The sequence below is a fragment of the Chaetura pelagica genome, unplaced genomic scaffold (genome assembly GCF_000747805.2).
Source record: "Chaetura pelagica isolate M959 unplaced genomic scaffold, ChaPel_1.0 scaffold189, whole genome shotgun sequence".
NCBI classification, from domain to species: Eukaryota; Metazoa; Chordata; class Aves; order Apodiformes; family Apodidae; genus Chaetura; species Chaetura pelagica.
In genome coordinates, this window is record NW_009970716.1 from 3,476,142 (window position 1) to 3,490,157 (window position 14,016).

Sequence of the window (14,016 nt, forward strand, 5' to 3'; positions counted from 1 at the left end):
TCATGTTTGAAATTAGGAAGATCTGCTGCATCGGTGCGGGTTATGTTGGTGGCCCGACCTGTAGTGTTATTGCACAGATGTGTCCCAATATCAAAGTTACCGTTGTGGATGTCAATGAGGCCAGAATCAACGCCTGGAACTCAGACACGCTCCCGATCTATGAGGTAAAGGTGTCTCACTGTTGTCTCCTGTGGTGGCCAGTGGTTGTGTTTGGCTTTCTGTAAACACAGAATGAATGAATTAAAATAGGGTTGGCCTTGGCATGTTTGTTTCATTAAAAAAAACACAACAACCCTACAAACAAGCTTACAACATCTGTTTCTTGGAATGCTGTCTTTTTCTGATGAAGAATGTAAAAAAACTGCCAAGAATTAGTTCAGACAGTTGTGAAATTGAGTCATGGCACAGTGAGGACTTTTTGTATTTGTTTGTTTTGGGATTTTTCTTTCAAGTGTGAGAAATTGTTTAGTGGGCTGCCTTTCTGTTTATATCCCAGTAAGGCCATAGTTGGGGTATGTGATGAGCTGCATAAGAAAGCTTCTCTTTTGTTTTTGTCTCTCTCCCTTTGGTGAACTTTTGGCTTTCCAGCACTTGCTCAAATATTTCATGTCATGGTAGGAGTCTCAACTTGGAGATCTGTTTGTCAGGTTACAGTGTATGACTTTATTTTTAAAACAAAAAGTGAAGGCTTCTTTTATCTATCACAACTTAGTCAAATAATTTTGTAGCCTATTGTAATAGGGAGGATTGCTCATGTACACGTGGCCTCCTGTTCCTCCTGTCTGAGTGGAAGTGTTAAGGGATGGGAGAATGTTCAGAATAGTGTGTGTCTCTAGAAAGAATCTCAGGCAATTGTGTCTGTGATTCTCCCATGCTGCAGGTGTGGTACCATGATAAGTGTAATCTGGTCCAAACATGAGTGGTGGCCAAAAGGAGTGGTCTTTATCTCCTGTGTGTTTCTGCTGCCTCCCCCCCCTCCTTTTTTTTTTTTTTTTAAATGGATCTGGGCTTGCTAATTGGGTGGAAGACTTCTTTTGTGGTTTTGTTTGGGTTTTTTTGTGTTGAGTCAGTTTTTGATCTGATGTTAGGAAGATCATGACATGTAGCTGAGGGAAGAGGTGGTCCCAGCTCTCCTGTTTTTTTCAGTCTAGGGAATATTGTAAGACTTCTTGAATCTACTTATCAACACTACAGGTATTTCTTTAATTGTTGCTCATGGTAATAGAATTGAGCATGGGAATAACTGGAGCCTGAATTCTGATTGTGCAAATACCAATTCAGTGTGGCTGAAAGTTTTGAGATAGCATTTTGAGTGTTGTGAATAAGAAAAGGCTTTATTTTTTTCACTATGTATATCTACAGAAGCTTTGCTTTACATCTGGCAGACTGCAAGCATGCTACACAGAAGAGGGGAGGAAGACTGTCTGAAATGATGTGCTATTTGTTTGGGCATGCAGTTTACTGTTCCAACTGGTTAATACCTTAACTGCTTATTTCTGCTTCTTTTCAGCCAGGGTTAAAAGAAGTTGTAGAATCCTGCAGAGGAAGAAACCTCTTCTTTTCCACCAGTATTGATGATGCCATTAGAGAAGCTGATCTTGTATTTATTTCTGTAAGTTTAGGGTGAGAAAGTGGCTGTATGCTGTTGTCTTTTTTCTTTCTTTTCTTTTCTTAACAAATCATTCTATTGCTCTTGTGTTAGAAAGAGGCCTTTGTTTTGTCATAAAGATTCAGTTAGCAATGTCATTGTGTCTGTTTTCTTCTTGTCTTTGTGTGTACCATGGGAAAATTTAATTTTATTTTTATCTGTTTCTTGTAGCCAGTAGAACATTTGACAAATGAACAGTCAAAATGATAATGTTGATGTTTAGCTTGGTTAGATACGTGGGGTCTTGGGGGAGAATATAGTGCAGATCTCTCATTGCAGCACAGTACTGGAATCTATAGGACTTTAATAGCATTGATATGGTTCCTATATAGAGATGCAAAATCATATACTGGTTATTGGTTACAAAGATGACTTCTAGAAACTTTTAAAAACACATGTACTGATGGAAGAGGGGCTGGCTTTAATATTTTCTAGCTTTGGTATTTCTAAGCTGTTGATGCCAGTAGGAAAAGGGTCCAGTTAAACAGTGTGACTTTTTGTAATCTAGAAGGTTGTTCCTAATGCAGAATCCAAAAGAAGTGATTGCTATTCAACTTGGTAGGCCACAGTTTATTTTTGCTACTTGCGTCCTCTTTTCTTGAGAGCTCCTCTTTGTTAGGGCACCTCAGTACAGAGCTCTCTTTTTGATAGTATGTGTCTCCATTCATTGAGCCTAAAATGAATGCTACTTGGCTGGATGACTGCCACTAATACAGGCCATATATTGCCACCCATCCTTGGCTTAAACCATACTGTGGTTTTACATGTTGTTGCCATTTCTTCTTTCATTTAATAATGAAAAGGCTCCTCTGTCTTAATCTAAAGAACATGTTTTCCCTCATGTTGCTTTTTCTGTGTACTTCAATATAGCAGTTTTCAGCAGCTCTATACTTAAGTTTCACAGCAAAGTGTGTTTAAAGCATAACTGTCTCACTAGCTGCAAGATTCTTATAATTAATATTTTGCTGTCCTAATGTGGGAAAGGAAACAAAAGGTGGCTGGCTGGAATAATGAAGAAATTACCTGTATTTCCTGGATAAGGACTAAGTTTCACCAAAACCTGCAGTGCTGCTATGAATTGCTCTTGTTTAAACTCTATTTGAATAGAGGCCAGCGAGCTTTATTTAGAAGACAAACTGTGTAATTGAGAAAGCTAATAGCTGTCCATCTGATATTTAACCAGAATAATTCTGGGGTAGAAGCAAGCTGGACTCTGGGAGGGAAAATATCTGTCTGTTTTAACAATTTCACCTCATTAGTCGCTCTTATGGTAAGATATCTGTAACATTTCTGCCCTCTCCCTCTATTTGTAACTAGGTTAACACCCCAACAAAAACCTATGGCATGGGAAAAGGCCGAGCAGCTGACCTGAAATACATTGAAGCTTGTGCTAGACGAATTGTGCAGAACTCAAATGGCTATAAAATTGTCACTGAGAAAAGCACAGTTCCAGTACGTGCTGCAGAGAGCATTCGTCGAATATTTGATGCTAATACCAAGCCTAACTTGGATTTGCAGGTAAGCATTATCTTGAAGTTGTGTATTTAAAGGCTGGTTGTTGCTTTGGGCTTTTTTCTGTTACTCTTTATTTCTATGCTCGTAGGTGCTGTCTAACCCAGAGTTCCTTGCAGAGGGAACAGCCATCAACGACCTGAAGAACCCTGACAGAGTGCTTATTGGTGGAGATGATTCTCCAGAGGGACAGAAGGCTGTCCGTGCTCTTTGTGCCGTCTATGAGCACTGGGTGCCCAAAGAAAAAATCCTCACAACAAATACCTGGTCATCAGAACTTTCTAAGCTGGTTAGTGTTACTCACTGCTGTTGTCTGCAATGAGCAAAGGGTGTGAGATGAAGTTCAGAAGCTGAAGTTCTCTGATGCTGAGCAGTGCAGCTAGGGAAGACAGATTAGATTGGAATGACCCAGTACATAGGTCAGAGGATATTAATCTTTTCTGATTATCTCAGTTGAGCTGGTATCAACTTTTCCATACAATCTTTCTGTTACTTATTGCTGTGTTACTTAGCACTGAGAGTTTACTCTTATTAATTAGGAAACTGTTTACCATCATAAAATGTTTCAAACTCTGCAAGTTAAGCATTACATTATTTTGCTTGGGTCCATTAACTGCCATTGATGTATTAAGGTAGTTATGTTACCATTTTGTATCTCTGTTGAGTTAATTAGATACTACAGTAATCCTTCCAGCAGTAACTCCTTTTAGTCTGCAGGCATCTTGGTTTCTGGAAGAACTGAGTTCTCTTCACTACATTTTTTATTTACAGGCAGCTAATGCTTTCCTTGCCCAAAGAATCAGCAGCATTAACTCAATCAGTGCTCTGTGTGAAGCTACAGGAGCAGATGTTGAAGAAGTAGCAAGAGCTATTGGAACAGACCAAAGAATTGGAAATAAGTTTCTCAAAGCCAGTGTTGGTAAATCAAAGATTCCTCTTCCCCCTCTGCTCTTTTATTTTCCCTTTTTGTTACTTCTGGCTTTCTCTTTAATAGGTCTACTAGGAGTCTTTTGAAGTAAGTGATTGATACTCTAAAATGTTCTACAGCATGAATGTGTGAAAATATTGCTGTAGAGTACTATCACAAATTAGTTTTTCTGGTAAAATACTAGGACTGATGTTGCTCTAGACTCTGGCAATCTGAAAGCAGAGTTTACAGTGCGTGGTTTATGCTGCCTGGAACACTCAAAAGAAAATTGCAGTTGTATTTTTTGAAGTACCACTGATGATTGTGTACCCCAAGATGTCTTCCCAAGTGTAGATGCTGCAGTTTTGTTTGGGAGTGACCAGAGAAAGGGGATGCTTCTATGTAGGTCAGAATGAGTGATGGCAAGTTCTAGTTTGTATCGTACATTCAGTTGTTTAGTTTTAGTGGGGAGTAAGATGTGATAAAGTGGTCAGTACAATAGACTTTCAAACTTATAGAACAAGACTAAAGCCTATCTCTGTGGCTACAGTCTTCATATCAGAGAAAGTGTGGGTTTAAAATTACCTTATTAAATATAACCTCTCCTAGAGTCTGTGCAAGAGTGAAAAGTAGTTGTCAAATATATTACAAAAATTCCTGTTAGGTTATTATACTTCCTTCTACAATTCCCTTGCTATATTTAGTATTGGCTAGTCCTAAACTTGAGTACTGTGTGCAGTTCTAAGCCCTGCAATTTAAGAAGGATGTGAAGGTCTTTATGTTCAGAGAAGGGTAATAAAGCTGGTGAAAAGGCTGGAAGGAATCGGTGTTAAAAAGCATTTGGACAATGCCCTTAATAACATGCTTTAACTTTTGGTCAGCCCTTAAGTGGTCAGGCAGCTGGACTAGAGGATTATTGTAGATCACTTCCAACTGAAATATTCTATTCTACAATGTGTTGATTCTGGAACTCAGCTGAGCAAAGTTCTAGGGTCAAGGATCCTTCTGTTAATTATTTCTGTTCTTTAGCTGTGTTGATCTTTTGGTTCTTGGCAATGATTGGATATCCACTTGGGTGAGGAAATAACATAACTTTCACATACTTATTCTGAGAAGTATTAATGTAAATCTCTGAGTGGGGAGAGGGAAAATTCAGAAGCTTGTCCACCTACTTCTAATAAGATAGACCCTAGTTCTTTATTATCATGTTTCCCTGAGACTGGATTAAAACTTCCATTGACTTAAGTGGGACCTGAAGAAGATTTTAGGTCTTCTGTAACTGACAAAGTAAATAGATTCAGGAATTGGATTTTGAGAGATTCTTAGGGTTTTAATTTGCTAGCAGTGAGATACTAGGAAAAATTATAATGCTGACTATGTCAATGATTGCAGAGAAATACTTGATTCCATTGACTGCATTAGAATAGTACCTTAGCCACCTGTAAAACATCCATTTTCTCTTTCAGGGTTTGGAGGTAGCTGTTTTCAGAAGGATGTCTTGAATTTGGTGTACCTCTGTGAGGCACTGAACTTACCTGAAGTAGCCCGCTACTGGCAACAGGTACAAGTTTTGAACTTTTTTTGAGGGGATGATGTTTCTTCAGCATTTGGGCATTGAGCTTTTCAGCACTGCCCACATATAATCTGTATTGCAGCTTTAAAGAGCAGACACCTTAATATTGATCATGTTTACATTTTAGGGCTCTCAGCCTAACACTGGCATTTGATACTCTGCTACAGATCTTATGATCTTTCACTCAGGGTTGTTGATCTGATTTAGGCTATGGTGATCAAATACAAGGCTCTCTAGCAGGTGTCTCAGAATACAAACCACCAGATCTGCTTACCTTATTAGCAGCCTTCCTTTTTTCAGTCTTTCAGCTACCCATTTTCCCCTCACTTTTCTTCATTCCAGTCTGTTTCTAAATAAATAACTTGCCCATAATTACTTTTTCATCATTGGTCAGTTGTGCTATGCTTATAGAACTCAAACATCTGTCACAGTGCTATCTGTGACTTGGCAGCTTCTTGCATTATCTGTGATGTCCAGGGGCTTTCTACATCCTGTTCAGATAGTCTAAACTCCAGCCAGGGGCTAGTCAGCAGCCCAGTTACTTGCTTGCAACTAGAATCCTTACATGATTGCTTGGGACAAGGAAGACATGGAGTTGATGGTATCTGCTGGTTTTGTGACTGAATCTGTTAGCATGGATTAAAAAGGGAAAAGATGTTTTCACAGTAAATAAGTGTACACCTGGCAATGTGATATCCATGTGACAATAAAAAAACTCTTTAACACTGAAATTGCTTTCCATGTTTCTGCCTAGAATATGGTAAATTGTATATTAAAACCAGTAATCTGAAAAAAAAATCCTAGCCTTTGAACTAAATAATGCATGATAGTATAGATGTATATGCATCTACAGTCACTAATTAAAATAGGATTTGTCTTAGCATTTGATAAATTAACTAAATTTATCTTTGGGTTACTTATGATACCGAGTAAAAATACTTAGCTTTCTCTTCTAAGCCTCTATTTAACTTATTTGTGGATGGCTTGGCTTAACTGTTAATAGAACCTGTTTATAGTTTTAAATGGCTGCCTTCTGTACCATCATGTTTTATATAATTTCAGGTAATAGACATGAATGATTATCAGAGAAGAAGATTTGCTTCTCGCATTATTGACAGCTTGTTCAATACTGTCACTGATAAGAAGATTGCTATTTTAGGGTTTGCATTCAAAAAGGATACTGGGGACACAAGGTAAGAAAGTAAATTCAGTTAACTAACATGGATTCCCTGCACTTGTAACCAGCTATGCAGCTAAACCTCCTAATAGAATTGCACTAATAAAAATATATTGGATATGGAACCCTTTACCTTTTGTGATTGAACTGGTTTGCAACAAAGATTAGTCTGTCTTTAAACGGGTGCGACAATTGATACGTGAGCTCTATAACATACCTGAATCATTCAGAAGCTGGAGTAAATAACTTGTCCTGCTTAATTTGCATAAGCATAGATTTTTACTCCTTCTGTGCTCCACAGAAAAGAATGTAAATGCTTTTACAACTGGTTGTAAATTGCCACGTGAAGTCCAAGTTTCAGCTTTCCCAAAGGTGTTTAATTCTGTTTTCTTGTAAAGCTCAAACTTGATACAGCTCTCCAACTGCAGTTTGTGGGGAGTGCTTCATGCCATGTTAATTATGGTCAATAGGAGTCCTGAAGCTTAGTATCTGTTGAATGATTCAGGAAAAGAGTTGCAAACTTGTTTTTCATATTATTCCCCTTGATGTCCCTCAAGATTTCAAGTTTGCTGCTGGCATGGATTGCTGCTAAGATGTTTAATATAAAACTAGTATAAATGCTCTGGCATTGTCTATTGTGACTCTTGTTACTTAGAACATGCCATCTGGTTCTTTAACTGATTGATTCACTTCCTTAGAGAGTCATCCAGTATCTACATTAGCAAGTATTTAATGGATGAAGGAGCAAAGCTCCATATCTATGATCCTAAAGTACCTAAGGAACAAATCATCTTGGATCTCTCGCATCCAGGTGTCTCAGAAGATAATCAAGGTAGGAATGCTACTATAAGTCTTTTGTCTTTCCTATAGCTTTTATAGATAAATGCTAATTCTGTACTATTTATTTTTCTTTTGATAAATACTCATTTGAATACAGCCAGAGAATTTTCTCTCTGTATAATTAAAAGGAAGAGAAAGTAGAATGTTCAGAAGTATGAGAGACTAGTGGTGTTCTGTCAGCTCCTTTATGTCCTGAGTCCTGTCTTGCTTTAGCTCTTGCTTGCATATGTAAAGCAGAAATAACTCTGGAATTCACTTCAGAGCATTCTCCCCTCCCCACGTCACTTCCAAATTCATTTTTTCCTTAAGTTCCAGAAGACTTTAAAATCTGCAACTAGAAATTTATTGAGGAGAAGCAGGGGCTATTTAGGATTTTTTTTTTATTTCTTTGGGAGGGAGAGAATGGAGATGATGGATGGGGAGAAGGATAGATGAGGCTTCTAGAGGTGAAGTGAATGGAAGACTGAGCTGGGATGAAGAGTGGAGGGGTACATTATTTGACATGCCCTTGAATTAGAGGCAGAGGGAAGGGTTGCCTCTAGGGAGGGAACCTTGCCTCTAGGGTTGATGAGGCAGCAAAAGGGTGAAGGCAGCCCCTCATGAGCCATGTGTATTTTTTCTAGTGTGAACTGAGTGCTAAACAGGAACTGTGATGTGCATTGGAACTGAGGAACTGGCATTTAAACATTCCATAGTAACTTCTAATTCTAGAGATGCTAGTGGCTGTTTAAATCAAATATGAATGCTTAACTTCGAACACTTAAGTGCTCTGATTCTATTCAGATGCCAGGTACAAGCTGCTTTCATTTAAATAAGTAAATTCCAAGTGACAAAAGCCTTGATAGAAAATATCTCTGGGTGAGTGACATGAGGCTCCTTGTTTGTGAAGGGCAAGGAAGGAGACTCACTTGTTGAGAGTGCACCAGATTGATGTTAAAGATGTGTGCAGAATAAAACTTGTTTTTCCTTCTGTTACAGTGTCTCGGTTGGTTACTATAAGTAAAGATCCCTATGAAGCCTGTGATGGAGCTCATGCCCTTGTAATTTGCACTGAATGGGACATGTTTAAGGTAAAAGTTATCTTCAAACTAAAGAAAAAAAAGAAGTGTTATGCTTCTTATTTATTCTGTCTGCTTTAATTGCCCTCTACAGGAGTTGGATTATGAACGTATTCATAAGAAGATGCTGAAGCCTGCATTTATCTTTGATGGTAGGAGAGTTCTAGATGATCTTCATAATGAACTTCAAGTCATTGGCTTCCAGGTAATCAATTGGGTGCATCTGTTTCTTGTGTTACTTTTCTTTTGCTCTTTCCTCTTGCTTTCTCTCCCTCTGCAATAACCGAGGAGGAAGGGGAAAAAAAAGGTGAGGATTTGAATCTAAATCTTTACTGAAGTCTCCACTAGTTCTGCTTTCCTCCATTACCTTACTGTTTTCCTATACTGATGCTTTAAAAATCCAAGCTACATCAGGCTATGCCATGAATTTTCTGCAGTATAAGCATGCCTTGAAGCACTTCTAGCATAGGCAGAACTTGACTAATACTAAAATAATCTAATGCCTAAATAATCTTACAGAAGCATTGTGGTCAGATGTGATCAGAACAGAATCTACAAGCCAGATCATATGCATATTTCAGTTGTTTCACTTTGTATATTCCTGAGTACTGTGATTCCTTGTGCAATGGCTATAGGCTTTCTCTCTTGGTATTTTTCCCCTTGCTTAAACTACACAGCTATTTACGTGGTGTGTGAACAGGCTTGTATAAATTGATTTAACTAGTCAATTGAGGCTGTTATGGGCAAATAATGGGGCATACAGCTCACTGTTGAAACAACTCTTTTCAGAGTTAACTCAGATGTCTCTCAAGAACATATTAATCAGATTTCTGTTAAATTTTAAACAGCTAAGGTATTTTGTCTGTGGGTGCTTTGCATCCGACCTGCACAACTTACACAAGAGGAAAGCTGCAGTTCTTATTTACTGGGTGTTTGAACTGTTTTGCTAGTTGGTGTTCTGTCCTCTAGTGATTTATATCACTATATCTGTCCTTAGTGATTTATTTTAGTCTGACCTAGAAATGAGGAGAACCTGTCTCACTCTCTTAATTTTGCAGTACCGGGCTAATATGTATTGGCTTTGTTACATGCTTTCTCTTATACAGAGTTGGCTGTCTTAGCCTTTCAGAGTTATATTGTTTCAAGAACAACCCACTGCATTAAGGATGGGGGGAAAAGCTGCTTCTATCTGACTACTGGATATAAATTTTTAGACAAAGGAGGCCAAAGGCACATTTTCTGAATACCTAGAGACCTTTTTATATTTGTACTGATAGTCGTATGGACAGTGAGGCACCTGAATGTTCAAACTAGCAACAGGCAAAGCAGTGGCTGTTTTAAAGAAAACTTCTTCAAATCCACTCCTAGAAACTGTCCCTGAGCACACTGTGCTTTGTGGCTTGTGTTATGAACTGTTTATGAAACGTAATCATAGTTCTTGATTTAGTTTGTAGGTTCCTCTTAAGCTGACATGATGATGTAAGCTTGCCACACTCACTTGTTAAATATTTTCTCTTTCAGATTGAAACAATTGGAAAGAAGGTGTCAGCCAAAAGAATTCCTTTTGCTTCCTCATGTGAAATTCCCAAGTTCAGCCTGCAGGACCCACCTGTCAAAAAGCCTAGAGTATAGTGTTTAATATGTATTGAAGGAATTCTGTGGACCTTCTTAGGGATAATAACTGTAAGCCTATGCTTTTTTAAGGAAAAATATTTTTCATAAACTAAAAACCAATTTTACACTAGAAATGGTACCTGGTACATGTGAATTCAGTCAATTTTCAAATCTCTATTTTTATAGCCGTTTTTTTGGTTACTGAAGATGGTACACACGTTTTTAATAATGAACATCTTTTAAGTGGAAAAGTTACCTTCAAACTGCAGTTTTCTGCTTCCAGAGATCTTCCTAAACAGCACGTTGAATGTTTCAAGTGATATGAAAGCAAAGAGGTTAGATTATCTTTTTACTTCAGTCCAGTTATGGACAGCAATCATTAACTTTGGTCTCACCAATTTTTCTTGTTTTTTTTTCTGGGGTAATTCCATGACCAGTTAAATGTTTGCTCTAACTGGCATTGAAGTAAAAAGGTAAGTACTAAGTGAGTTTGGTGAGATTTGGGCTGAGCCCTAAAATAGAAATTGTTGTGACAGGAATACCCTGATCCTGGTTGGGATCAGTGGGCACTGATGCAGTCTAAACTACATCGGCTGGGAGGCCAGATAGTTCTGCAGGCATCTATCATGTAACTAATAACAGTGGTATAACAGCTGTAATCTGATACACTGGCAGATCTTCAACTTTTGATTCTTGGGTTGTCTTGCCTACATTCCATGTGCAGCCACATAAATTATTGATCTAATCAGATTCCTGGGGCAAGTTTTTCCTAAGTTACAGCAATACAACTCATCTTCAGCAGAGAAGCATTCTGCTTGTTTGAACACTGAATTTGAGCAGAATCACCTTAATCTGGTGTCATGCCAAGTAGAAAGCAAATGTTGGATTCAAAGCTACCTGATGGGCATTTTTTCTCCCTTCCTTTCTGCTTATGTACTTCATCTCAGAGCAGTTTTCTTAATGAATCTGCAAAAATTATTCTCTGCTGTTACGAAATGATAAACAATAAAAATTTAGCCCCACAAGTCAGCTTGCTACCTCATTTAATTAGCAGGAATGAATATTTCCTATATTATCTTGATATTTTTGCCTTTACTATTACTTGTTTTTATTTCTACTTGTTTTTATTATTCTTAAGTGACCAGTGCTATTAAAATCCTTGAGATGGCAAGAGTCTGTGTTTGGCTTGTTCCATGGTGTTGTGGAGGGGAGGACAGAGGGACCCTGAACAGATTTCAGACTGGAAGGCATAGATGTCTTAGTTAAATAATGGTAGTGTTGGGATGTTAGAGAATTATCTTGTAACTAGTCACATAATACCTTCTGAATTTATTCAACAGGTGTGCCTTTGAGTATACTATATCAAGAGTTAAAAAGAGCCTAAGACTAGTGTTCTTGGTGATGAGTGCTATTATTGTAACAACTTACCCACAGAAATGTAGATACAATCTAAGCTTTAAGATAGATACTTGAAAATTTAAGGAACTTGTATAACAATGGGTAGAAGATACAAGACACTTATCTGACTGAAATAGCTGTATCCTTGAACCAGGTGCTTTCAGATTCTGCAGTTAATGGCTTCCACACAGGGACTTACTATGCAACAGTCACTCAGCACTTTGGGCAAACATGCCTTGGGCTTCTTGTTCTGTCACACTGTTTTTCTGTGAAGAGCACATCAGAAGCCACTGGCTTAAAATCAAAACTGCTTTGTTTTTGTTTTTTTTTTTACTGTGCCATCTTTTCTTCCTGATTCACTAGCACTGCTTTCATGCAACACCCACAGGGCAGGGAAGATTGATACAGCTGTGCTATTTTTAAGTGTTGTAATCCAACAGGTCACCCTGTCTCTGCAGGTAGGCATCATCTTGACTACCTCTGCCTCCATAGCACTTCAGAGGGCAGGCTGGCCATTCCTTCTTGGGGATTAAGAAGGGTACTGACAAGTTGTGCTCAAAGGATCTTGTCCTGAACTATCCTGAGGGTAGCACAGCACTGCTTCAGGGCTCATCTTAACAGGGAGGGTGAGTAGATGCTTCTGAAAATCAGAATGGTTTTCAGAAACTTGCACACAGCTGGGACCTGTCCTCATCAGCTTGAAGTAGACAGATGAACCATTAAACTCTGCTCCTGTTAAGAATGTGCAAGAGCTACAAAGCTTAGGAAAGAGGAAGCATCAGATGCTTTCTGAAGAGCATCAAGGGGTAAAACTGGTACTGTCATTTCCCTTGCTTTCCAGGAGAGACAGCTTAGTTTCATTGTGGCTGCATTCTTTTAGTGGGACATGGATTGTGGGATGAATTGTCTCAACAGCTGCTGCTGGGTCATGTCTTCAGGATACTGAAATACTTTACCTTGCACATATGCAAGAAAACCTTACCTTAGGCCATAAGATCAGGCTTTGGAAGCTTGTGCAGCACTGTGACTCATAAGCCATCATCTTCACAGTACAGTTGCCAGGGAAATAAGAGCTGGAATGACTTATTCCTGCTTTGAAGGCTTGAGTAGTTCCTATAAGCGATGTTTAATGCTATTGAGTCTCGGTCTATGGGATCTTGCAGCATGTAATTCTTGATGAGAATTATGTAGTATGAGTAATAGACAGTAATCCTGTGCTCTGAAATTGCTCTTAAAACACAATCCCTCAGTAACACTGCTTTTCACTACAAAAATGTGAATACAGCAGAAACAAATCCAGCTTTAATGCAAGCCTAGGAATAGTATGGTACAGAATGCATAAATTAAGATGTGCACAGACAAATTGCAAATGCCAGGCAAGATGTTCTATTTTTCTTTTATGTATGAGATCAACCTTTTATTGTTCCAGGTCTATGACAGCTGAGTATTCCAAGTGGATAGAATATATTTTGACCAAAACTAGTTAGTATAGGAGCAGTTAGGGATGAGATTTTGTACTTGCTAACAAGTTCACACTTTTCTCTATCACTTGGGGTTCTTCTATTGATCTAGAATTTACAGTAGCACTATAATCTTGCTCAACAGCTAAAGTTCAAATGAGTTGTAAAACAATGCAGAAAAGCGTAATGGGTTGTTATCTACCATTACTTCAGGAATACTGGAGTCAATTTTCATTACTTTATTCTGAGCTGTGAATTTCTATTACAAGTTGAACATCTGCAATAAATTGACACATGGTGTAGTATCGAAATATAAATGCTTGGAATTTTATTTTAAAGTAAAAGGACACCAATACTAATTCTTGATCAAGTAGGAAAAAAAAATAAAACTATTCTTAAATGAAAACTCTGGATTTGTTGACTTACCCTGAAGACTTGGAAGTCACTGCAAGATGCAGTAGTTCTCTACTCAGCTGCGTAACATTTGTGTTTTACACAGTGTAGTAGATTGATTTAACAATGTTTAAAAAGACTTTGTTTGTTTGTTTAAGGTCTGTGTCAACTTGAAATAATATTCCCAGCACTGAGGTTGATGTTTTTCTAATTGCAAGGAAGATTAAGATTTCTTAAAATATTTGATGGCTGCTCTGTGAAACAAACTGAGAGAATGAAGTGATTGACATACAAAAAGAAAATATCACTAAGCAGGAAATTTCCTTGGAAACAAAATTGAGATAGTCATAAAACCTGTGCTGAATTTATAACCAGGAGTTTTGTGAGAGTTGGATGCTTTTAACATACAATTATGAAATACCAGAATGGGCAATAG

The 14,016-nt window shown here is 38.0% G+C and overlaps 1 protein-coding gene across 2 annotated transcripts; it reads left to right on the top strand.

Moving 5' to 3' along the window:
- UGDH (UDP-glucose 6-dehydrogenase) lies at positions 1–10,544 on the top strand. Of its 2 annotated transcripts, XM_010006111.1 has the most exons (11): positions 1–164; positions 1,511–1,612; positions 2,966–3,166; positions 3,252–3,449; positions 3,932–4,079; positions 5,534–5,628; positions 6,703–6,833; positions 7,516–7,649; positions 8,636–8,727; positions 8,810–8,920; positions 10,237–10,544. In XM_010006111.1, the coding sequence occupies exons 1-11, from the start codon at positions 3–5 to the stop codon at positions 10,345–10,347; spliced, it is 1,485 nt and encodes a 494-aa protein (XP_010004413.1). In that variant the 5' UTR covers positions 1–2; the 3' UTR covers positions 10,348–10,544. The 2 variants fall into 2 exon arrangements, with proteins under 2 accessions (XP_010004413.1, XP_010004414.1); XM_010006112.1 differs by lacking the exon at positions 2,966–3,166 and having other exon boundaries at positions 3–164.
- Positions 10,545–14,016: the final 3,472 nt, after the last annotated feature.